The 27427-nt window shown below is 42.7% G+C and overlaps 1 protein-coding gene across 4 annotated transcripts in view; it reads right to left on the bottom strand.

Moving 5' to 3' along the window:
- The window catches only part of PTPRG (protein tyrosine phosphatase receptor type G), a 668714-nt gene that overhangs the window by 152123 nt on the left and 489164 nt on the right, over positions 1-27427 (bottom strand). For all 4 annotated transcript variants that reach the window (XM_069476009.1, XM_069476010.1, XM_069476012.1 and 1 more), the window contains exon 6: positions 7479-7545. In XM_069476009.1, coding sequence (XP_069332110.1) covers positions 7479-7545 — 67 coding nt within the window. The remainder of the gene's footprint in view (positions 1-7478; positions 7546-27427) is intronic.

The raw sequence follows: 27427 nt of genomic DNA, 5'->3' as shown, positions 1-27427 counted from the left end.
GAATGGCAAGGGCCAAAGGAAAAAAAAAAAAAAAAAAAAGAAAGAAAGAAAAGATTCTTCAGGAGATTAAATTTACCCAAGGGACAAGGGAAATCTTGTTCATCTTGCCCTTAGCACCTTGAGTAGCACTTATTAGACACTCAATGAATGGAAGGATGGATGGACTTCAAGATTAAAGGAGTTTGAAGTTCACATACACAAAACAGGCAAGAACCCCTCAAGCTGCATTAACTCACCTCTGCTCTATCTTCTTGCTGCTGGGTTGTAACAACATGACACAGACTACCATATCTGCCCAATGGATTCGTTTTGTTCCCCCCAAAAGTCCCTTGTTCTATGATTGTCTTGTCTTCTTCGTCCAAAGTCCCCACAAGATGTTTTCATTTAGCATTTAGCCTCAGATAGTTTTATTTCATGATCTTAGACCCCAGAGACAGTCACAATGGTGCCAGAGTGACAATGACAGATTATGGTCCTGTTAAATGTCTTCACTTGCTCCTTCAATGAAGCCTGTATGATAAGCCTCAATCAAAACAGAAATCTATAGGCAGGGACCCTGGCAGAGAAAAGAGGGGGAGATGGCCTGTGAGTAACAAGGGCCAGTTTGAAGTCATGAGGACCTTAGTTTGACTCTGGGCTGGGTCACTTCTTAAGGTGTGACCCTTGGGCAAGTCACCCAGCCACTGCCTGCCTGACTTGCCTTTCTGAACAACCCTCAGAGGGTTTCTAGAGGAGTCAGTGATGCCTGGTGGCCGAATCAGACCCTTACCTGGTGCAGAGCAAGTGTGCACCAGCACAGAAGCAGGGAGGGGCCTTCTGTCTTTAGACTTGTCACCTGACACCCCATCCCCTTTGTTTCTGATTTTCTTTTTCTAAACTCCACAAGGAGATATCTGCTTCCAAAGTCACCTCTTAATGATACAATTCCAAGGCAGCCACAGTTCTTTCGTTGGCCCGCAATCAATTTGTAGAGAGAACAAACAGCCTGTCAGGGGTAGTTATGGTAAAAAGTTTTTAAGAAAGTGCTGTCACTCCCCTCTTTGCTTGCTGTGAGGCCACTTGGTACATGATGCATCCCAGAGGAAAGTGCTGTCTGAATCTCTTACTTTCTAATGCTAATCGTTGTCTTCTTTGATTGTGAAGTAGAACACCCGTGCAGAAGAGTGTGCAAAACATAAATGCACTTTGAGAAATAATCCTGAAATGAACCCTGGTGTGTGACCCCCACTCAGAATAGGAGGAGACCCTGCCACCCCTCCCTGGGCCAGCCTCTCGCCACTCTGCCATCCTGCCCTCAAGAAGTAAGCGCCGGCCTCATTTTGAAATACTCATTACTTTGCATTCCTTTAATTAATAGTTTTACCACCTATATGCACATTCTTGAGCAATACAGGTTGGGTTTTCTCATTCTTTGAACTTTATGTTGAATGTATTCCACAGAATCTTACTTTACTCACTCAACTCTATGGATCGCGGATATACCCATGTTGTTGAGTGGGCCGTTCTTTTCTTCATGGTGAAATGACTCCATCACACTGTATTTATTCAGCCTGCTACTGAGGGCCATCGGAAGCATTTCCAGGTTTGGGCAGATAGAAAACACAATGCCACAAACATTCTCGTACACAACTCTTGGTATGGTTATATCTGAGTTTCTGTAGGGGACACACACAGGAGTGGGACTCCTAGATCAACTTTACTAGATACTGCCAAACTGGTTTCCAAAGAGCGGTCATACTAAGTTATCCTCCCAAACAGCAATGTATGAGAGTTCCTGCATTCATATCCTTGCCAACGCTTTTAACACTGTCAGGATTTTTATTATTTGAGTACCTGCTGCACACTGCTGGATTTTGTTTTTAAGCTTTGTGGCTATAACATCCTTGAGAAATTAATGTATTATATGTATGGGCTACTCTTTCATTTACAAATAGTCAAATGCACACATCTAAGGAAACAAATGGGTAAATTTTTATATACCTATGCAATCATCCTCCAGATCAAGATATATTTAATACATTTTTATCACTCAAGACAATTCCCTTGGGTTCCTTCTCACCAAATACCCCAACACCCCACTATTCTGACTGTTATTGCCATGGATTAGTTTTATGGATGGACCTGTTCTTGAACTTTACATAAGCAGAGCGATGCAACAGGGGCTGTTTTGTTTTTGTGTAAATCAGTTCATTATTTTTAATTGCTGTATAATATTCCATTGTATAAATATTCCACAACTTGTATATCTACGCTCCCACTGATGGACATTTGGGCGTTTCCCGTTTGGAGCTATTGTGACCAAAGCTCGTATGTACAAATCTTTTGTGGACATTTTCCCCTGGGATATTGCTAAGTGTGGAATTGCTGGCTCAGAGGGTAGGGCGCATGTGTGACGTTGGCAGAAATGGGCACAAGGCTTTCTGAAGGGGCTGCCTCATCTGCAGGCCAGCAGAGTACCAGCAGCACCACACCCTGGGGCTGGCTTCTTTTTACACAGTGTATCTGTGGCCGGTGGTGCAACAGTAGTCATGCAAGATGAAGGTTACCCACTGCTTTAGAAGATACTCAGAGGAGCGCCAGGTCTGGAGACGCTTCCACGTTACTCTTTATTGTAGAAATCTGAGTCGCAGCAGGTGGAATAAGGAGAAAAGAACAGACAGAGCTTCTTAAATAGTCCTTACCACGGTCTCAAAACACTCGGCTGGGCAGGCAATACATATTTGCAAATTTATTTCTTTTCTTTCTGCTAGAGGCCTGCAGTGACTACAGCTACTCTAGAACATCGTCGGTAGATTTGCTAAGGACATGATGAGTGTCACAGGACTGGGGGAAAAAGGGAGGGGGCCACCCCCAGAGGTAAGCCCAGTGAATAAACTAGTCACTCAGGGAAGCTCTTTCTGCAATGAAACTGTCGATCTTGTCATAGTCCCAACTTCCAGTGCTGGATTTTGACAAGAAAAGCTTGCAAGAGCCTCATTTTGTGACATTAATAAAAGGGTGTTCTCAGGTGATAATTTGTTTGTTTGTTCACTGATGGTTTTCTTGGAAGAGCCCGGGGAGGAAGGACAGGGAGAGCGGCCGTCTAGCTCTGACCAATGGAAGATTTCGTTGTGTCTGAGGCGATTTCTAACCATCCCTGTCACATTTTCTCTGAAAGAAAAAGAAGCCTCTCTGTGCCTTGCTAAGGTGGTACATCCAGGGCAGGGGAACATGACAGTGAGAAGGGACTGGAAGAAGAGGGACAAAGAGACAAAACTCAATGACCAAACAATTGCCACTAGTAAGTTTCCTTTCAGGAATAGAAAAGAGGTCTTTTATAGGTGATTGACATGAGAGGGTGGTCAGTGTTTTGAGGCCTTTCGACGGTGTGTACACGTGTACACCAACAGCCTGCTGGGTTTTCCGGGGGTGAGTACTACAAAAACAGAAAGGAGGTGATCCAAAAACATGACAGAAAAATATATATACATTTTAACTGACACAGGACATAATGCACGTGACTTAACATCGGATAATTAGGTAAAATTACTTATAAGGACAGACTACATTTCTATACCAATTCACAAAGAGGTTTTTTTCAAAAATGGGCTTTAAACAAATTAGAACTAGACTAAGTTCTTAAGAATTATTAATAACATTTATATATCAGGCATAGCGGCAATGCTGGCTGTTGTATACCAAAAGCACCATAAATGCTGAGTCAATGCAGTGAGCAGGGTTCCCAGCGTCTCCCTAAATCTTTCCTCTCTCGTGGACGCTGGTGGTAGAGTAAAAATAAAATACTTAATGAGACATATTTCAGTGCTTCTGCCTACTACTGCTTGATGGATAGGTAGATGGCCAAAGTCAATGGCAAATCACCTCCTCCATTCTATTTCCTCATGGAACTCCAATTTGTAAGGATCACAATTTATCTAGAAAAATGAACACATACGAAACAGCACTTTATGTGGCCAAGAGGTTCCTAGGGTCTCTCTCCCCAGCATCAGAGAAGCAATGTCACCGTGCTCTGAGCCTCAAACATATGACATCCTCTCTTAGCAACAGACCCCTTTATCTACACACTTGCCCTGCCTCAATGTCTTCTCTGCTCGGACGGTTTCTGTGCTCTTTGAGACAGAGTCTCACTCTGTTGCCCAGGCTACAGTGCCATGGCGTCAGCCTAGCTCACAGCAACCTCAAACTCCTGGGCCCAAGCGATCCTCCTGCCTCAGCCTCCTGAGTAGCTGGGACTACAGACATGTGCCACCATGCCTGGCTAATTTTTTCTATATATATTTTTAGTTGTCCAGCTAATTTCTTTCTATTTTTAGTAGAGACGGGGTCTCGCTCTTGCTCAGGCTGCTCTCGAATTCCTGAGCTCAAACGATCCACTCGCCTCGACCTCCCAGAGTGCTGGGATTACAGGCGTGAGCCACCGCGCCCGGCTAGGTCTTAATGGTCACTTTGAGACACTTCCAAACTCTCAAGTCTGAGTCAAGTTTGTTGCTCCCCACGTGTTAATGTCATGACGTGCTTAACCACGTGCCTCTCCCAAGAGCCTATAAACACAGTGACGGTGAGTCCACATACCCAATGCCTAACTTTGTGGTATACTTAGATTAGGCACTCAGTAACTGGCCAAAATTAACCAGCATTGTTTGTAAGAATCTCTGAACATTTTAAAAGTGAGGAGGATCAAGTAGAAAAACCCTTGGGAGCATGAGTAGGGAAGGTGTCCTTGGAAGAAGGATATGAAGCTCCATGCCACTCATAGAAGGGCACCCTGAGATGACATCTTCCTTCCAGAGACAGCTTCCCTGAGGAGGGTCGTTCAGCTGACAGCCTGCAGCATCTGCACCTCTGGGATCCACCCATGTCCATACTCAGGCTGCTCTTGCTGGGATGTTCCAGCCAGTGACCACACGTAGTGGAAAGTGAGGGCTGGGCTATTCCTGCCAGCCCAGGGCTCCTCTCAGGGGCAGTCTTTGCTCTGGGTTCTCCGACAGCCTGGCCAAGGCTCCCTTAGAGCTGCGTTCAGCCAACGCTCCTAGCTTCCCTCTCTCCTTCCGGAGGTGTCAGACCTGCATCGCGGTCTGAATACTCTCCCCACCTACCCCTGCCCCTCTCTCCCCAGGCAGCCCTTCCCTGCCAAAATCTCTCTTGCACCTAAAATTCCCCCTTGGCGTCTGCTTCACAGAGGACCTTGCTGACCATCTGCCAACTGCGGTAGGCAGGTATGACCAGGCTACTTGCTGCTGTTTCAGCTGAAGAACATTTAAAACATTCTTTCTTAAAAAAAAAAAAAAAATCACTTAATGAGAAATTAACATTTTAAGATATGACTCCCAGAGCTGAAGAAATAAAAGCCATTTCTGAAGTGCAACAGAAATCCATATTGATTTTTCTCTTTATACATCTCTATCATCATTCCCAAGCCAGAGACTCTGTGAAGGGCACGATTATTTATGTTCCTTCAAATTAACAGATCATTCAAATCCCTCCTAGGACCTTCAACTGAAAATGCTTCTAGTGCCAATAAAAGCTTTTTTTTTTTTTTTAAACTATTTCAAATGTCTATTCTGTTCTGGAAGAATGACAAACTCCTACTCCTTTCTCTTCCCCATCAAAGCAAAACTCGTGTGGGCTTCAGTTCTTCTTCCCCTCCGTCCGATTTTATATTTTGATATTTTCACTTACTGATGTTCACTTGATTCCCTCACTTGGCTAATGTTTACCGAGCACTATTTGTTGGGTATAGCGTGCCACAGAGACACGGCTTCCTGCCCTCACGAAGCTCATACTCAAGTAGGCGATATGTGAGTGAATAAACAAACACGTCATTCCCGACACGTTTAAATGCTTTGAAGAAACAAACTTGAGACAATGTAATGGAGTTATGGGAGTGGGGAGGAGGGATTACATAGGATAACTAAAAGAACTTTCTAAGGAGGCAAGATCTGAACTGAGACCTGAACTGCATAAGAGGGCTACACTCTCGGTACATTCGAGGGAAGAACTGTCTCGATGGAAGAAACAGCAGGTGCAATGGCTGGGAGAGGTGGCACCGGGCAGGCTGGAGGAAGAGGAAAGCAGCACTTCACTTCCCTTCTAGGCCCATGAGGGCTGGCCTGTGTCTGTCTTAATCAATGCTCCAATTCCGTGTTTGCACAGTGTGGGCGTGCAACATATTTTTGCCAAATAAGTAAGTGAACTTCCTTTGCAGGTAATTACCTTTTGCAGGGCTCCTCTGACTTGAGAGAGTAGGGTTGAAACCACATCCCAGGCATCCCCGCAACCTTCCCAGAGCCAGGTAAAGTATTCCCACGTGTAATAGCCTATATTCCCACGTTCAACAGCCTATGTTGAAATTCCAATCCCCAAGTTGATGGTATTAGATAATTAGGTCACCAGTGCAGAACCCTTACAGACGGGATTAGTGCCCTTACTGAAGGGGAAGAAGCAATGGAAACTTCCTATAATGAAAATGTTTGTGGGGTGTTTTCTGTTACCCTGTTTTCCTGCTTTCATTAGGTTTATTATTGTTATCTGCTGCGTGAGTGACAATTTGGAGAACAGAGCAATTAATCCAAAAATCTTACTTGCTTCAATCAAGCCCTGACAACTCGTTTTAGTTTCCCTGAAAGAGAAGGGGAGGAGGTTTGCTAAGCTCTATGGAGCTGGCTAATGTCTAAAGACAATCCTCCCCTAAAGGTGTGAAGACATTTTATCACAGCTGTGGAGATGAAGGGGAGATTTATTATGGTTCCTAATGCTATTTCTGTCAATGTCTTTGGAATTCTAATTAGATTGTTAAAACTTTGCAAATCATTACATTACATCTAGACTTCATACCTCACTGAGACAAGGGTACGTTTGAAATTAGAGGATCCCGATGTCACAGGCAATGATGCAGTGCCGATAATGAAGTTGCAGGGAAATTCTTCCAATAAAAACGAGTTGGAAAAGACAGAATCCATTTATCTTACTTTCTCTCCCAGTTTTATGCCTGAGGATAAGAGGTTTGCTGCACAGCAGCCTAGCCTTTCCCATTCCAGTAGCTGCGTGACGTATGCTCACAGGCTGCAAAGTTTTTAATAACTTGTCGTGGCTAAATTTTTTCCCTAAATCTGAGACAGAAATCAAAAAATTTATAAATGAAAAGATAACTGAAAGAAGAATATTTGGGGGGAGAAATATGAGAGAAATGGCAAGTTCAACACATATGAATAGTACATCTTAGGGCATTTTGATTTATAACATACGCATTCAAAATGGTACCTGAGGAGAAACAAATTGCTTACTCTTCACCCAGACCCATTTGCAGGTAATAAATGGGTGTGCTCTTTACCCATCAAATAATGGCTCTAATGCCCTTCAACATCAGCAGATGAGGAATGGGTGTCACCCTCTGTCCTCTGCAAGATAACCCGATTCCTTTAGGTGGAGATCTGAGCTCTTCACATCGCAGCAAAAGAAAGTGTATGTGTCGTACTTACCATGATGGACGACGCCCTTCAACCCATGGATAATAGGATCCAGTGCAGAATTGTCCCTTGGACTGACCTACATGTAAAGGAAACATGATTGGTTAAATCTATTCTGGCATCAGACACAACAGCCTCAGTTTAATCTTCTAAAGAGAAGCGGGGGGCGGAGGGAGGGAATAGATATTATCTAGCACGCTGCTTGGGTCTCACATATACCATGGTGCTCACCAAATGCAGGAGATTTATGACATAATAAAATCAAGTGAGGAAGTCTAAATCAAAAGAAAGAAACTTCTCAGAATACATTATAACAGGAGAGAAATACCATAGTCCTAGGAAAATCTTAAAAAGTAACTGCAAGACTGTCTTCTTGCTTTGTTTTATTAAAAGTAGACCCTGATGGGCTAAAAAGTCATTGGAAGTCATCAGAGAGCAATCCATCATTGACTAAATTATTTCAATACCTTCCAGTGATTGTGTTTTTCCCTTCCTTTGAGAAAATGGGTAAGTTCTCTGCCAGCCTATTCTCCTTTGGAAAGACCCCGGTCCTCTGGAAAAAGTCATACACTCCACGGGGCATTTCTGAGAGTTATGCAAAACAAGAGGGAGTGTCTCCCACCTTCATTTCCTTCTGGGGTCTCTAATCCCCCCAAAAGTCAAGCCTCTTTGGTCTTAATCCCACCTATTTTTCTCCTTAACTTTCTCATACTACTTAGCAGAAGTTCTCATTCTTGTCTTTGTTCTAGAAGATTAAAATTCTATCAGCATATTACAGTTGTGGCTTTGGGTACTTTCCTATATCTATATCTATCTATCTATATAGAAAGAGAGAGAGAGAGAGAGAGAGATTGATTTACAAATGAAATGAAATATCTGCAATTTGCTTCAAAATAATCCATCCAAGAGTGAACACCAGGGGGAGTGAGTGGGGTACAGATGCCACAAGACTGTCCTTGAATCAATCATTTACGACCTTGGGTGATGAGTATAGGATGGGTCATGATATAATTTTCACTACTTTTGTGTATGTTTCATTTTTTCCAAAATAAAAGAGTTTTTAAAAACCCATTATCTGTGGTCAGCACAGCTCCTGATCCCCACCCCGGCCCCAGGGATAGTGTTTACATTGAATCCACTTCTAACATAATGAAGTTGAGATATTGATGAACCTTTCACTGTGTAGCACGACCCAATTTGATGCTTCCAAGGTAATTCAGAGGAATCCAGAGCCATCCCTAGGTTGAATTTTAATGAGACTGAACATTCTCTATACTCTTTCTTACCCTTACACAGTTTCCCTGCTGAGTTGCTGCTCCTCGCTTGTTCTCTCTGACAATAACCCACACTCCTCTGCTCTGCCTCAGCATCTCCAGGTGACACCAGTGGTTCTCAACTGGGGCTGATTCTGCCCTCCCAGGGGGACATTTTACCACGCCTGGAGACATTTTTGGTTGTCACAACAAGGGGAGGGAGGGGATACTGGAATCAAATGGGGTAGAGACCAGGGTTGTTGCTGAACATCCTAGGATGCTTGGAATGACTCCCCACAACAAGGGATTACCTGTCCCAAGATGTCAATGGCGCAGAGAAACCCTGATTAGATGCTCTGGGAATTGACAGTGATTACAGCCTAATGTCTGGAGCCCTGAGTTACACCTAAATTCAGAACACGGGTGTCATTATACACCATGTCATGTTTATAGACTAATAAAGTCACGTGGAATTTGGTACTATATTGTAAATACTACAAATAAAAAAAAAAGGATCAGTAGATGGGAATCTGGTGTATCAGATCACAAAGGTTGAATTCTGGGAGTCGGCAGGAATGTGCCTCCAAATTGCCTGAGGGCAAGCTCAAGCCAGGGGTTAAACACACTGGTTAAAGCATGAAACATTCTGGAAAAGGCAAACATACACCACAGAATACACCAAATAAAAATCGTATCTGAAGAAAAATCACATTTGTACCACAGCAAGTAATTTGATCAAAATTCAAAAACATGGTCAAAAATGCAATCACAACTAGAGAGTGTAAGATGAGAAAATCTAACCCGTAAATGTGGCTAAATTTCAAAAGGCTAGAATAGCATAAAATAAGAGCCCAGAGAAAGATTCTATACCAAATTGAAGTTGTAGGCAAAAAGCTGGTCTCTTTGATTCATGTTCATGCCAGTAGAATTACCTGTAGTTACTGCAATATCTGTGGGAGTTAGAAAAAATGGCCACAAATTCGTCCCATTCCTGTCACATGCACCTTTGTAATTTGACTTTGCCCTGCCCCATCAACAGTGTATATGAACTTCTCCACCCTTTACAACTGGGCTTGTCCACATGACTCACTTTGACTAATGGAAAGTGAGTGAACACGATGCAGACAGACACTGACAAAGCTCTTGGATTCTTTGGAATCCTGAGAAGACCAGGTGAAGAATTCCAAGTTATCCATCCTACTGAAGGAAGAGAGATCACATATAGGAGACACAGGCTGAGGATATTCTAGACTCACCAGCCTGCCAACTACCAGACAGGTGAGTGACTACATTCAAGATCACCAGTCTCGGCTGAACTCTCTGCAGTCCACAGAGACCAGCTGGGCTGACCCTAATCAGATGAATTGACCAGACAACCTACCGAATCACAAAATAATACAATGATTTCTGTTTTAATTAATTGGATCATTTTGTTACAGAGCAAAATTTAACTGTTACAGTTTCTGTAAGTGTGTTTAGAGGTGGAAGATGGGGGGCAGGCCACGACGTCAATAATTTTTTTTAACTGATACACTTTGCTTATGGTTTGTCTCAAAGGTTTCTCAATGAAACTCCACATCACAAGACATAGCATTTGCTGCCCACCTGATCAACTCACATCGTTCTCCAAAACTACGTTATCCCTCCTCTGTCATGGCAACACTTCTCAGATACTCTGATCTTCAATCCCAACTGAGGGCACATTGTGTAGTTGGGGGATTGCTATGGTTTGAATGCATCCCCTAAATTTCGAGTGTTGGAAACAATCTCCAATGCAACGGTGTTGAGAAGTGGGACCTTTAAGAGGTGATTAGGTCTGAGGGCTCTGCCCTCGTGAACAGATTATGGTCATTATCTCCAGAGCAAATTTGTTATGAAAATGAGTTTGGCCCCCTCTTGCTCTCTCTCAGTCATGGGATGCCCCTCCACCATGTTTGGTTGTCACAACTGGGGGGAGGGGGAGGGGCTATTGGCATCAAGTGGGGTAGAGACCAGGGTTGCTACTAAACATCCTGTGATGCTTAGAATGACTCCCCACAACAAGGAATTACCTGTCCCAAGATATCAATGGTGCAGCAAAACAGCCCTCACAAGATGCCAGCACCACATTCTTGGACTTCCCAGCCTTCAGAACCGTGAGCCAATAAATTGCTATTCATTAGAAATTACCTAGTCTGTGCTATTCTGTTATGGCAGCACAAAATAGACTAAGACAGGAACTTTTAAATGCATTTATTCTTATCTGATGATATGAAGGCCCAAAGAAAGTATTCCTAATCCTCCATGACTAACACTCACCAATAACATTTGTAGACCATGCAAAAGGAAAATAAGAGGGCAACCTAGTCCAGGTTCAATTTCTGGTCACTTCTGATTATAGGATCTGTGTCTGATGCTCAGACCTGGCCTCATCTGAGCTCAAGGATTTGATCCCAGATTCTAAATGCAAAATACTTCCACAGTGTCTATTCAGCTCCACAGCTGGTCTATATGGCTGGGGTGGAAAAGAGGGATGAGGAGAAAGGGAGAGAAAATGGAGATTATTGGCTGGTCAAAGTAACTTACTAATAATACTGAGCTTATTCTCCAGTCTATGTCTTGGTTCCAGAACTCAGGGTGGGGAATTCAAATAGCATGCTAATAAGTGGATTTGTTCCAGTAAGGCATAACCCTAACTGAAATAATCCCTTTCACTCACTGTTTCAATCAATTTGCAAACTTAAAAAAAATTCATGAGCATAAGCTAAGCAATTTTGGCAGCTTTGAAACATGACAACAGTGAAGACGGCTGTTTTAGCAACCTGTGTTTGCATTTTGTTCTCCATCCAAGGTGGAGGAGGCCAAGGGATAGGGAAAATACGGAATTCTGAGTGAGGCATAACCCTTTGAGCTTCAGTGTCCTCATCTGCAAAATGGGAACAGCATCTCATAAGGTTGTTATGGGGATTAAAAGTCTAAAGCTTCGAGTACAATACTGATTACAAATGCAGCATCCAATAAAGGGGAGATAATATTGGGCAACAAGCTGACCTAAACACTCAAATTTAAGTGAATGTCAAACAACAGCAGTTTCATCCCTGAACCCGTCAATGTGCCTGGCTCTAAAAGTAATACCACCTTGAGTTCAAATTTTGAAAGAATTAAATTTATGTTTTATTTGATATCCAGTCAATTTTGTAATATGCTGCTCCTTTTAAAGGCACAGGAGGAGTTTTCCTGGCCCTTGAAATTTGCTTCCTTCCACTTTAAGATCAAAGGAGTTACGCGGTAATACTGAGAAGGCAGCAATTGCACAAATGAGCTTAAAATGGACTGAAAGAAACAGACACCCCCTTTCCCTGCAGAGTTTGTGCTCTCATTGCAAAACTTAGCTCCTGGCACTTGTACTTCAGAGGAGCTTTCGTGGCATTAGTCATCTTCAAAAGGATGGCACGCAAACAAGAGAGATGGCTCTGAATTAAAGCTTGTCAGTTGTCTTTAGATATAACCAACGTACAGAGACATCAACGACACGGAAACTCATGACACGTAGGTTTGAAAGGCAGCTCTGCTAACCACCGTCCCACCAAGGCCTCGGTGACATGCAGGTTTGGATTAAAGGCCACATTCATAGAAATGGAGATGAAATCTAAACTCCATAAAATTTTCTTTTCAATTAATAGCCGACCATAAGGATCCAACTAATTATGAAATTAGTAGTCAACTTATCAATAATCTCTAGAGATGTGTTAATAATCCAGGCTCTACAGGAGGGCTGGCATTTATTCCCACGTGAAGCAACATGGAATGGGGGCAGAGCGGGCCCCACCATCTGCGTGTGCCTGCGTGCAGACGCGTGCTGCCTGCTGCCCCCTGTGCTATTTGGCCCTTGACTTGGAGCCTAATAAATTTCAACCTATCAAGTCCTCGATATCTGCTAAATAGGATGGCCAAGATAACCTGCTTGCCTTGAATCCGACATTGCCAGTTGCTCCGTTAGTCCCATAAACATCACATCCAACCAATATCTTCTTGTGGGGGAAAAAAGATTTATGCCTGCTGAGGGTGGAATGGCTACACCGTTAACCACGGCTGTAGAAGAAAGCGACAAACCGTGGGACCAGAGAGTCTACACAGCCCTCCTGAGCAGCAGAGATGATGATCGACCACTGCAACGGTTAGCAGGTAACTGTGCATTCAGAAGCTACCTTGGCATTTCAGGCAAGCACGTCTCAGCAGGCCTGGTTTCTCACCTGATTCTCCTTTCTCTCCACAGCTCCTACCTAAAGAGCCGTGTGGCAAGGATGCTGCAGCTTCTTTCATTTTGACTTCAATATCCTGGTTACCATTCACCAGATTTTCGTTCAAGTTGCTGTCGAGAACTTCCTGGCACAAACCATTTATAACTTGGCTATTTCCCACCCCTGCATTTCAGTTTATCCTTACCCAGCGACAGAGGACCGACCAGCTTCCTTTATTAATAAATTAAACACTTGTCGATAATTTAGGGAACGTATCTGTGCTCAAGAAGACAATCCTAGCATGAAAACCACTAACCACTGAGCTCTACTGAAAACACCCTCCTTTTCCTGACTCTTCTTTTTAGTGCTCACAAATATCATTTTTCTTCTTGTACAGCCTATGGTCTGTTTCTGATGTAGAAATTTCTTTTTTTCCCTTTTGACATCCCAGCATCATTTTCTATCCTCTCCTGACTGTCACTGCTGCAATGGGATCCTAAAGAAAAAGAATCAGAGGTGTTGGCGCATTTAGCATCACACAATGCCACGGAATAAAGTCAGAGAGGAAAACCGAGACAGCGCAGAGTGAGGAGTGGCCAGGGAAAAAGGAGCTCTGCGAAGCTGTAGGACTTTGTGTGAAATTCAGCTAAAGGCAAATAACCAAGTGTGGATTCCTGGTCAGGAGGAGGCTTACTTTGAATTTGACTACTAAAATTCTGCAATCACACGTTAAGCCTAATCTAATAGATACACAAAATGTCACCTTACAGGTGTCTTACAGGAGAGGAGAGAGCTCCTGTCCAAGGGGAAGGGGATGGCCCTGTATCATCATCTGCTTTCTAGCACTTGACAGGGACAGATGCCTGGGACTGGTTTCTAGCAGCAGATGAGAAAAACTCTTAATTCCTCAGCCACAGGAAGGGATTAATATGAAAAGAAAACACAATTATAAATGCTAATAGGATTCACTGTCCCCCCCTTCAAACGGAGCTTGAGCTCTGACATGGCTACTTACTGCTAATTCATAGTATTAATGGAAACCAGTCAATTCACAGGTTATTCATCTCCAGAGAATTGAAAGTCATGGCCAGAGAAGGGCACTGAAGAAATGAATTTTGTGCTCTTCGTCAACTTAAACTGACCATTCTCTGTCCCTCTGCCCCTACCTCCCCAGGCCACCAGAATATTTCCCAGCTAATTGTCAGACTTGGCTTGGAGGAAGTGCATTACTGGAAAAACCAACCCCTGCAGGGTGACGGGAGGCCGGGAGCAAATCTGTACAATGGCAGGTCCTGCCAGCAGCTGGCTTGTCTATTGTCAGTTCAGGCGATTTCTCATATTCATGAGGATCAAACTGTCCTGGGCTGGGTATACAAATTCCATTTCCTCTGGCTTTGGACTCACCCAACACTCCATTTCAAAGCCAAAGCAGGAGAGAGGGAGGAAGTAGGCAGGCTGGGGTTTCCTGGCAAATGGTGCTCCCAGAGGGGGCCACAGGGTGATTTTTGTCTTTCTTTGTCTTTTTTTTAATGCATTGTGTTTCACAGCCAAGAATGTAGTGGGGAAGCCGTTGCAGCAGTTCAAGACGAGGTTCCAGAACCTGCCTGCCCCACCCCTGTCAGTCTTCTCAAAGTACAGGTTGTTCCTGGAACAGGAAAGAGGCAAAAAAGAAATTCCAACCTCGCAAAGCACAACCTAGAGAGTCTCAAGCTGCAATGCAAACCATTTCACACAGATATTGTCATGACCTTTGAATTAAACAAAAAAAAAAAAAAAAAAAAGTATGAGATCTGGGGGAAGCCTGGGGCAAGAGAAGCTTATTTCAGGTTCAGTGACTTTCCTGCAAGTTTCTCTCCAGTCGGTGTGGCAGTGCCGGACTTTCCCTTGTTAATAATCGTGCCATGCACCGAAAAGCCCCAACAATATCAAAGGCTTAGCGGACAAAGCAGAGCCGACTGTTTTCACACATAGCAAGTGACTTCAGCCACAACACATTAGATATGAACTCTCACCCTTGTTTTTTCATTCCCTCCAAGCAAAAAGCTGCTCGGGGCACTCCATTTACAAAAGACTCAAAATCCAGAAAGTATTGAGTGGGGACTGCTTTAAATCCCTGCCATGTACACAGCAAGAAAAATACAAGAGACAAGGCATATTGGATCAAAGGGGTTGCCAGATTGCTCCTTCTGTTGAAAAAATTCCTCCTTAGGAGTAGGTGAGGTCATCATTTTGCACTGTTAGGGATGGGGGAAGACTGTAAATATCATGTGGGTATCATATATAAAATATTAAAATGGCCTGAATGACCTTAAAAACATCCCTTGATAGGTGTATAAAGAAATGGCAGAGGAAAAATGGTATGGTGCCTTCAGCCCAAATTATAAGCACCTAGCTCTTTAAGCTCATTCACTCAACAAATATGTTCCTCCAAGTGTTTACTGTGGCTGTGGTAGGCTGACTGTAAGGTGGTCTCCAATGATCCTTGACTCCAGGTATCTAGGACTTTGTGTAATCTCCTCCCCTTAAAGGTGGGCTGCATTGTGAGGCAAAGGCAATGGGATGTAACTTCACTTCCATGATTAGGTTACAAAAGATTCTAACCTCCACCTTGCTAGCAGGTACCATTACTGTCTACTCAGCTTGCACACTCTGGAGAAGCCCATATGACAAGGAACTGAAAGCGACCTCTGGCCAACAGCTAAGGGGGTACTCAACTCCTCAAACAGCCCTTGAGGAACTGAATTCTGCCAACAACCTCAGTGAGCTTGGAAGTGAATCGTTCCCCAGCTGAACTTTCAGATGAGACTGTAGTCCCAGCTGATACCTTAATTGCAGCCTTGTGAGAAGCTCAGAATCAGAGGACCCTAGAAACTGTGTGATGATAATATGTGTTTTTTGTTTTTTACAAGGTGGGCTCCCTAAGATATGTGTTGTTTTCAGCTGCTCAGTTTGTAGTCATTGGTTACATAGTAATAGATAACCACGTGCCAAGAACTGGGTATTGGAATAGGGAATGCCCCTGAACACATCAGCGCTGCCCCTTACACAGCTGACAGTCTACTTCTGGCTCCCACAGAGGAGTTGAGGACCTGGTTTCTGAATTCACACATCACCATTTATCTTATACTGCTGCATCAGCTACCAAAAGGCAGTTCCCACCCTTCCAGATAAGTTCTTGGGCCTCTCATGGGCCTCCGCTGCTACGTTATCTCACGGCTATGAAAGGAAAGAGTATGTTTAGAATCCAAGTTCCAACCAGGAAAACTTGGCAAAAATAATGAGCAAACCCCAAATGGAGTACATAAACATCGATAATTCTGGGACAAAGTGTTTCTAGTAGCTTTTAAGTTCAAACAAACATAGAAAAGCTGTTAATTGCAGCACTGAACCAACGGCCTTCCTAACGAAAGCTGTCCCTGGACAAGGTACAGGGCATCTACAGTGGCCTGAGCAGCTGTTGTTTCAGATTCACAGCTACCAAGCAAAGTGCAAACTGAGTACATACTCTAATGCTTTTTTTCTTTTCTCTTTTTGGAGGGGATATTTTTCACTCTGTGCTTCCTTTGGAGCCCTGAATGATTGCTCCCATAATGCAGTCTCTGAAGATTGATTAAGTATCAATTCACTCTCTTAAGCAGTACCTCGCAGGCCATTTCCTATTCTAAACCATGTGCTCACGGTAAAGGGTTTGGTGCCTGATACTATAAGAGAGACTTAAGCTCCCTGTCATTGTTCTCTGAAATAAACCCGTTAACTCATCTAAACATTGCACTTCATCCATGGACAAATCAATGAAAGTTGCTTTCAGGGGGCTGTCAGAGCACCTGATTTAAGAGCCTTAGTTCAGCAATGTTGGAGGGGGGTACAAATGGCTTATTTAAGTGGACAAACATCTTTAAATCCGCAAAGTAGGAGAATTCCTTTCTAGTAAGTTGTCGTCTAAACAAACTCCAGCCCCGTCTCAAGAAGGACACAGATTAATGCCAACTGAACCGTTTGGCTTTGTATTTAAAATGCACCTGAGTTTAACAAAGAGGAAAATGAAATTGCAACAAGGAAAGACAAAATCTTTCCCAGCAGGTCTTGATTGATAAAACGTGCCATTTGTAGCAGAACAAAATGGAAAACCAGAAAGTTTGTTCCCGGCAATCATTGCCTCGCTGGGTTAACTTCTCTCTCCTTTGAGAAAATAATATGATTTCCTCATAGAGCATGTAGTCTACTTATTTAAGCTACAGTGCTCAGGATCTTTCAATTTCTCCAGCAGTTCAGTTGGAAAAAAATTGGTCCTAGTGGGGGAAAGAAGGGAGTGTAGGTAACATTTAGCCAGGAAGAGGCTTATCTTGTGAAAACTGTCATTGACAATAAGCCAGGAATAAGTAACTCCTTAGAAAACAATGCAGATGGATCTCCTGTAGTTATGTGCAATTAGCTCATCTTAAACGGCGACTTTAGTACATGAGACTGGTGCAGTGGTTAAGTGCAGGGTTTGTGAAACCAGGTGGCAGACACCCATGTTCACCACCACCTCCCAACTTAACAGCTGTTCGGTCATGGAAAAGTTAATTACAATCTAGTTGTGCCTCAGTTTCCTCATCTGTAATGTAGGGATTACTTCCCCCCTAACCTCCTAGGGTTGTTAAGAGAACTACATCCAAGATCCTTAAAAACTGTAGCTACAGCCATTCTTTCCCCAAAGAGGCAGGCAAGCCCTGCTGGTACCCAGCTGGGCACACACAAAGATCCAAATACACTTCTAATTCTGGTTATAGACAGACCAATCATTTTGGGATCCTCAGTCTAAATTTAGTCATTCGTGACCCCCTTACCCCCACTCCAATCTTTTATCTTCCAATCTTTCATTTCAATAAAATTGTAACATCTTTTCACCATGCAGATCAAATCCCCAAACCTAGGAATTATTTTCATTCCTCCCCTTCTTGCCACATAGCAAGTCTGGAAGATTCTACCTCATAAAAACATCTTGAATCTGACCACCACGTCTCTCTAGCTCTTCCGTTCTAACCATAACCTGGGTCAACACCACCTTGGACCTAAACAACTTCCAACAGCCTGACCTAACTGGTTTCCCTGCTTTCTCTGCAGCACACTTTAACTCCTTCTCTGCCCAACTGACCAGTGGTTCTCGTCCTGCCTGCCCACTGGAATCATCTGCAACCAGCTTTAAAAAACAAGCAAGCAAGCAAGCAAACTAACAAACAAAACCCAAACCAGAAAACAACGATGACAAAACACTGTTCTGATCAACCTGGGGTGTGGCCTGGGCATCTGGATATTTAAAAACTCCGTAGGTTATTCTGATGTACAGGCAGGGATGAGAACCACTGGGCCAGAATGATCTTTTAAACAATAAACCTTATCACACCACGTGGCTGCTTAAAACCTCTCTCAGATGTGGGCCCAGCCAACCTCAGATTCTTACTGCCATGATCCCGATGGGTCACTGCCAGGTCCAGGGGAAGGAGGCCTCCCTCCTCTTCCTCTGAGCATTTTACTGCCTCCAGGCCTTTCTTTGCCCCTGCTGTTCCCATAGCCTGGAATGCTCCCTCCTCAGCTCTTTGCAGGGCAGGTTCTCAGTCTTCAGATTTCCGCCCAATGTGACTCCTACCAGAAGCCTTCCCTGGCCCATCCCAAATGTTTGCTAAGTCAGTACTCTGTTTAGTTCCTTCCTTGCACTAACTTCACCTTGTCAGTTCCTGGAGCAGGGTGTAGCCCAGCGGGTTGGTAGGCTGGAGAGTCCTGGAAGTTTAAGCAGGTCAGAGGTCTTCACGCCCTGCAGGTGTCACCAGGGTACCACCTATAGTGCATCCTCTCATAGCACTTACTACACCTCACTGTAATTACCTGCTTCAATGTCTGCTTCCCTGACCGGACCAAAATCTCTCCTAGGGCAAGGCTTGTACTTTATTTAGTCTGAGTTCATGTTCCCAGGTGCATCTTAGTGCTGACATCGTACTGGTGCCAACCAATGTTTGATTTTTGGAAAGAACAGCAGGTAGCTAATGAAAGAGGTGAAGAAGGTGAAAGAAATGAGGAGGAAGAAGTTAAAAGAAAATTTTAGCCACAGTATCTGGAGAGTTGAGAAAATTCTGGGAGTTACGGCTGAAGAATTTGATTCAAGTCCTGGCCATCTATTGGCTGTGTGACCTGAGGTAAGTGACTTAACCACTCTGGCAAACGGATAATGATGCACACCTCCGGGGTGCTGCTGCAGGGATATAATGATAAGATGTGTGTGACACACGCATTAAGCTCCACAGTGTACAGACCAGGGGATTATTACACTGTGGTGGACTTTGGTTTTATCATTTTTTTAATTCATGACTAAAAAGTGGTATGGACTTTGGGGGGAAAAGCAAAAAGCAAAAAAGATAAAATTTAAAAAATTATAGCAATAATTACTACCAAATACCATCAAAGCAAGTTTTTAGCTTTTTCCCCCCTCCTTTTCTGGATCAGAATTCGCTCCTAACTGGATAAATATGTGGTCTTCCAAGTCACGTTGCTTTGGTTCAAATCACAGTTCCATCACTGACATGACGTGACAGAGGTCAGCAAACTATAGCCACTGGGACAGATCCTATCCACTGAATGTTTCCATACATAAAGTTTTATTGGGACACAGCCATGCCCACTTGTTTACATATTGCCTGTGGCTGCTTTTGTGCTAAAAGAAAAAAGAAAAAAAAAAAAACAGAGTTGAGCAGTTGGGACTGAGACCTCATGGCATGCAAAGCCAAAAATATTTACTGTCTAGCCCTTTATAGAAAAAGTTTGCCAATTCCAGTGTTGTACAAACAAGTTACTTAACTTGCCTAAGCCTCAGATTCCTCAATCTGGAAAATGGAGCTATTAACAGTACTTCCCCTATAAGGTTGTGAAGAGAGTCAAATGACACAATCCACATAAAATACTTAGCACAGTGCCAGACACATATGAAGAATTCAATAAATATTAACATTAAATATTACTGCACAAATTATCACGCTAATCTCTATCCATTAAACCATCTACCATTCATTAATTCACTAAGTCATACACTCAACAAATATTTACTAAGCACCTAATAAATGCCAGCAATTGTACTAGGATATACTGTACTGTACCTCTATCTATTAGATGAACAAAAGCAAAAGAGAAACAGAAAATGAATTTTTTTCTGCCCATCAGGTGCTCAAGTCTGTCAGTTATGTGATAGTGATATATGTATTGGTAGATATAGTATTAGTACTATGGCAACTAGACTATGAGTTTTTTTTTTCTTTGAAATGCACCGCAAAAGGAAGCCCAGTGCCTCTTCCACGATAAGCCTTCATATTATCTTTGCAGAATGACTGACAGATTCATGGTAATTACAGAGGGTCCAACTACCAAGTAGGGAGGCTTCTAATGATGGTGCAGGTACTGCCCAAGTTTTCTGGCATAGTAAATGAACTGTATCTGTAAACAGCACATGAAAATCTCCAAGAATCTAGAAACAGCTTTTCACAGGTGTGTGATTCAGATCTCAGTATCGCTGCAAAAGTAACTCAAAAGACTAAGAGTGCTCTGAGAAATGTGAGAGTTGTTTTAGAACATTAAGGATGCAAAGTTCAACCTTGTTATACGAAGCACAGTGCAGTAATTGTGTGGGTAGAACAGCACAGAGAAGGAGCCACATTAAAGCAGTTTGTCAGCCCACTGGGAGAGGTCCCCTTTAAGTTCTCAAACTTTATTCTTGTATTTCTGATGAAACCTTTGTAAAATGTATTGCATGCTTCAGTGCCTTCTTAAACAAAATCAAAGTCTCTGTAGATGACAAAAGATGGTCCCTTTGAATAATAACTGGGTGACCAGGTTCTGACAGAGCAAAAGTCTCAGGGCATATGCTGCCATGCTAAGTGTCATAGAAGGTCATGACACAGAACCCTGGAGAGCCCTCTAGTGAATAGAGTGTATGTGCTTTAGTGTGTGGACCTACTGATATATAAATTGGTTCCTGTGAACCTTCAAAATTCTTTTAAAATTATTGGCTGCACATTAGCTTCTCAAAGTTGGCAGGTACATGTCCCACCTATAAGTTGGGTGACAATAAGAGGTCTCATTGAGAATCAACTCTAAAACACAGAGGTCCTTAGTTTAAAATGGTTTTCCCATTAGACGTGGAGGCCCCAGATGAAATGTATATTGTAATTTGCTTTTTACTTTAATTTTGAATTGAAGTATAATGTAAACATAAAGTACACAAATATTAAGTACACAGTTAGATGAGTTTTTGCATATATAAACACCCATGCAACCTCAGCTAGTGAAGACCAATATTTTCAGAACACCAAAAGACTTCAGACCCTCCATTCGATACCCCCATATTCTCTATGTATTAATGGAATCATACACCAGTCTCTTGTTTCACCTGCTTGCACTCGTTGTATCTGTGATACAATGTTTATCCATGCAGCAGCAGTTTGTTTTTACTGCTGTAGAGAACCCCATCCTATGAAAATACCATGATTTAGTTATCCAATGATTTGCTATGTTAGTGGAAAATATTTCTCTTTCTGTTACACAAACCATCACCAGCTTGATGCAGTTTATGGAAACAAGGTTTTCAGGCAATAAAGCACATCAGAGTAGGATGCAACATTTCAGGAAAGCAGGCAGCACAGCAATGATGTTGAATTTGAACTTTATCCAAATGGTACCAAAAGGCATGCCTGATTCCAGACAGAATCTCAATCTGTCCCATGACCATGGGAGTCAGCAGAGCACCATGTTCAAGCACAAGGAATATAAGAGCTGGGCAGACAATCTGGTAGACTTTGGGCAAATCATTTAATCTCCTTGAGATTCAGTTCCCTCAACTTTGAAATAAAGATAGAACCAACAATAACCTCTTATAGGAGGCATGAGAATTGATACAATAACCCACTTATCAAATAAGTACCCCTAAATACGGGCCATTACTGGAAAGGAAGAGTTGCTTTCAATACACCAAAAGCTTGATTGCCTAATTAAAAACATCACAGTAAGCTTATTTTTTGAACAACCCTCCTACTTACATTCTCTCCCACTATTAGAATGTGCCTTGGATCAATCTATACTGTCTGGTACAGTTACACTCTACGATCTAAGTTGAAATTCTTCGATAATAAAAAGAAATTAATAATGCTGACTTCAAGCAGGTATCTAAGTGACATATTAATTCTCTTCTTTGGGCTTGGCTGTCAGTAAAGAGCAAACCTGAGCCTCATGGTCTTTCCTCCGTTATCAGTCACTTTTCACCAAGTGGAACCCACCTGCTTATATTCCCAACCCCTTGAAAATCTCTTGATATACAAGACTGAACAAAATTTTAGTTGGGAATCTGCACCAAAGATAAACACTCTTTTTAATCTCCTGAGGGAAAGAGGAATTTTTCATGTGTGATTTCAAGTCATCTGCATTAATGTTGAGAAGATAAACCACTAGGAAGGTTATCTATGAATTTTAGAAACTCTGTGCACCGCCTCCCATGAAACCTGAGGGAGATTAGAATTCTGTCTGGTTGGCAGAGCAGCCACTAGGGTACAGTATCAGGAGGTAGGGTGATAAGAGAAGAGACAAATGTGATGATGCCCTGAAAATCTATGAGCATTCACTGTACCTCTGTACGGCTGAAGCATTCAGTTGAATCCCATTTTCAGCAAGGCTATGTCGACTAATACTAACCCAAAAATATACATTACCATATTTATTTGGAGCTTTAAAAAAATAGTTACTTTTAAAACTTACTTAGCATGTGTAGAGGTCAACATTCCTTATTCTGTTCCTTACTGACATTTTTACATAATGTAAACAGCTGAAGTGTGTGAAGTACTTTGGGTATCACACATAGGAAAGAGAAAGAATGAGATTTAATAACACAAGAAAGAACCCTGAGAGTTAAAATGATGGCCCTCAAATAAAAAAAAATGCTCCATTTTAATGAGGAAATGGTCAACTGGGTACCAGCATACTTGTTTAGGGCAGTTATAATGAGCAATAGCCTTTCCAAAGTTAAACTGGGCATACTTGCTGACCCAAGAAATCTACTTTTAAGAATTTATGGAAGGAAAACAACATGGATAAGTGGATAAGGGCACAAACATGTCAATACAATGCTTTGATGTTGTTCATCACAGAAAAAAAATTTGAAACTACTGAAAAAATCTACTAATAGCTAACTAGGTAAATAAATTATGGTATTGCCATTTAGTATATAATACGAAGTGGTTAAAAAAGGATAAGGAAAATCTATATCTATGAACATCCAGACTTAACTATATTACTAAAGTCAAAACCACTTTATGGTGGAGGTTTATCCTGTTACAGTAACATGTATTTATAAACACTTTTAAAACTTCTGACAGCAAAAAGAGAAAAACATCAGTGGTCCCCTCCAGAGGGTGGGATCAAGTATATGCCACTTGTCCCTTTTTGTTAGTGGGCCCTCCTACTGTTTGAAACTGGTACAAGAACCAAAAAAAAGTTATTTGCTTTCTGAAAAAACATTTTATTTAAATGCTGATATATTTTATCCATCAATTTTGATATATTTTATAATTTGATATATTTACATGAATATAAAATTTAGGCCAGGCATGGTGGCTCATGCCTGTAATCCTAGCACTCTGAGAGGTCAAGGTGGGAGGACTGCTTGAGGTCAGGAGTTCAAGACCAGCCTGAGCAAAAGCAAGATCCTGCCTCTACCAAAAACAGAAAAAAATTAGCCAGGCATGGTGGCACATGCCTGTAGTCCCAGCTACTTGGGAAGTTGAGGCAGGAGGATTGCTTGAGTTTGAGGTTGCAGTGAGTTATGATGATGCCACTGCACCCTAGCCGGGGCAACAGAGTTAGAATCTGTCCCAAAAAACAAAAAAAAATGGATACATGTATTTTGTGAAATTCATCTGTATATATGTCAAATTTGGCACATTTATATCAAATACTTAAATGATAAATAAATTCGTATATGACTATATCACAGCAAGTCTTTCAGTAAAGATTGACCCAGGGCAAGTGGCAGGACTATGCTGCCTTGGTTTCTAGCTGGTTGCCGTGTTTCTGACAGTGTCAGATGTTGTAAAACCAGAGCTTGACTTCTTGGTGGCTGGTAATAGGAAGAGGCCACATTCTCATACAACCAGTCTTTAATCCACTTCTCCTCCCTTGTGGAGCTGGATGGGAACAGGAGATGCCGATATTGAATATCTCCATGAACTTTAGAGAGCCCAGCTTTACACTGACCTGAGCTGAGAACACAAGGAAATGTTCTCCTGAGCATAAAAAGCTGTTTTCCCAAATAGGCACACAATGAAATCAACTCTCGGCTATGAATCATTACTTTTTTCCCCATGAACTGTGATGCATGTGATTCTCTATAATCCACAGGATTTCAAGTGGCATGGTCTGCTCTGAAAGGCGAGTAAGACCTGAAGAAATACGCCCCAAAATGAACTCTGGAAAAGCAGTCACAGCAGAAGGGTCAAGTGTGGACATCTGATGCCAAACTGAAACAGCAACCTCGGGTATGACTTGCTGTTTTTCTTTCCTGTTCTTGCGCGACCCCTACTCACAGACCCGAATGCACCTGCACATCTTCGGGACAGGGGAAGGTTTCCAGTGTTACCTAGTATCAAGTTACAGTCTCTTTCATTTCATCAGTGGGACCTCTGAAAACTTAGTGCAAGTGACTGCGGTTATTGCCTCTAATGTCCAGGCAGGACTTGCAAAGGATTAGCCCAGAGGCTGGCAGCAATCTGTTCTGCAAGTAATAATAACAACAGTTTGTATCTGCTGGGAGCTTACAAGGGGCCATTCACTATACTAAGTGCTTTACACTCATCATTTCGCTTTCTCTACAACCAACCCATGAGGTAAGAACAAGCAATCTTTCTCATATAACAGCTCTGGCAACTACGGCTTCAAGAGAATAAGTGTCTGCCAAAGTCACAGCTAGAAAGTGGTGGGTGACAGGGCTCAAACCCGGGGCCATGATCTTTCTGCTACCACCTAAGCTGTTGTCTACCTCATCACAATTCGTACACCTCATATGCACGGCTTCCCCTCCAGGCCCCATGACCATTTATCCTTTGACTTCTTAAGGATTGCAGGGACCACCAGTTTTGTTTTTTTTTTTCCAAGTCCTAAGGAGTCTCTCTAGTTCTCTCTCTCTCATACACACAAACACATACACATACACACCTTGGAGGTACGTGAGGGCTTTGAGGACAGATATGCAGAAACAACAATCAGATTTCCCAGTTAGTGTAGGAGAAACAATATTTCTGTGGGGCAATTGATATCTAAGGGAAAAGAGGACCTAGGGTGAATAACATTTCAGAAATACTATGTTAGAAAATGACAGGTTCCTCTGACTTCAGGATTTATCAGAGAGCCTTTACTATTTTGAACCACATTGTCAGTTTCTAAGAGGAAGACAGACTAGACCAGATGGCACTTCCCAGGACATCCTCCAGGATTATTGCTCCTGGGAGTGTGTGTTGGGAAAGACTGGTCTAGCGAATTCTAGAGCATCACCTTCAGCAATGGTTCAGCTCCAAAGATGCTGCCTGTCGACATGATTTCACTTGTCTATGAGAACTGTACAGAGAAGGGAACACAATTCCACTCACAGGACTCACTAGAACAATTCTGGAATTACAACATCTTATATACTACTCTGCACAGTGTACATGTATGAAGAGATGCCAGACTCCAAGCATTCTGGCTCCAAGAATCTTGCCTGTGTAAAGCTTCCAAAGCTAGAAATACTTCCTGCAGAGCCCTACAATCACCAAACCAACAACATTTCACAGAGTACTCCTGCTTCATCCCACAGAGCTTGCTTCCAGTAATTTATACAGTAAAAGAGATGCCTTCTCAAGCCCCAAAGTGTGCATATTCAGACACCATTTCAAAGATCCAGTGTCAGAGACTATTTGTTTTCATTGATTGCAGCAGACATACCGATTTCCAGCCCTTGCGATCCCTACCAGCAAGTATTGTGTATGCAGAGAAAATGGGAAACAATTGAAAAGACAAATGAACGTCCATGCTCTTAGAACTGTGAGTGGATTGTACAGAACAGAAGACTGGTGTTCTGCAACATTACTTAGCCTAGAAATACGAAGCAATACAAATGCTAATGGGACCGTCTGCTGCCTTGCAAGCTCTATTGCATTGTTGGTTAACTTTTCACACACACAGGTCCTGTCTCCCTGACAGACTCGTAAGGCAGGGCCGAAGTATCATTCCTTTTTTAGCACCTACTCCAGTGCCAAGCATGCAGGCATTGCTGAATAAACCTTTGCTGAGTGGATAAACGCCTTCATACTATAGAAACATAAAAGGGTATTTACTTATTTTGTACTCGCTGTAGTCACGCGGGTAAGAATACTCAGCACCTGATTGTGGAATGTCTGGTGTCACCCATACTCAAATAAGATCAGCTTATTGAGTAGGTTGAGGAAAATGGGTGTTGGTCATGAGTTGATAGTTTAGGGGCACTTAATTCTTTTCACGGGTGGCTTTTCTCTGATCCCTTCTCTTTCAGTTAGGGTCCCGTCAGGAGACAGGAGCCACACCAGTAATTTGAACAGGGAAAGTTTAATATGTGAAGAATTGCTAACAAGTAAAAGGTAGCTAATTCCCTTAATTACCAAAAAGGGGAAAAAGAAGGCTCTAAGGGGTACAGGAAAAGGTAATGGCTACTACTTCTAGAATAGAGAGAGAATGAACAAGGAAGAGACACTAAGAACTCAGAAAAGGGCCCTGCCCACAAGGCAGATACTCAGACCCTTGCAGAGGGCATGAATATCACAGGAACATGCTACCTGTGGCTGGGAAATTGCCATAGGACATGCTGGGGACAGTCCATAGGAATGGGCCACTAGGTAATGAAGAGACCAGCAGAACTGAGAGCTGGCCAGAGCGAATCCAGAACAGCAAGTCTTTGAGTTGTGGAGGTATTTATCAGACTGCACAGCCTCAAGCAGGTCCAAAGGAATTGCTAAGAGTGTGGTGGGCTGGACTTGGTCAGGAGAAATTTGCTGGAGGACAAGGGCTGCAGCTGCTGTGTGAGCGGCTGAGATGAGCACCTCCATCTTGTTGATCGCAGCCTACAGGGCCCTCAAGCAGCACACAGAACAGGAGGGGAAGCCCCACCGCCCACTGCCCTCCGCAGCACCCAAAGCATCTTCTATTGACACAGCCGGCCACTGCACCAGCTACCAAAGGGGAGTGTCTACAGGGTTCAGCTCCAGGACCACAAACCTGGGCAAAAAAAAAAAAAAAAAACAAGGTGAATTTATAACTGGGCAGTAAAAAATGGCTAACTGGCATACTTTGCACTAAACAGTTTGAGTGAGAAAGCAGAGATTTCCATCCACTCATCCGCAACAGATGCTAAAAGTTCCATAAGGCATTGATGAAAAGCTTTTTCTCTTCATTACAGAAGAATGAGAAAATA

The sequence above is a fragment of the Eulemur rufifrons genome, chromosome 7 (genome assembly GCF_041146395.1).
Source record: "Eulemur rufifrons isolate Redbay chromosome 7, OSU_ERuf_1, whole genome shotgun sequence".
NCBI lineage: Eukaryota > Metazoa > Chordata > Mammalia > Primates > Lemuridae > Eulemur > Eulemur rufifrons.
The sequence above is the reverse complement of the archived record's forward strand: the minus strand, read 5'-3'. Positions and strand labels throughout refer to the sequence as shown.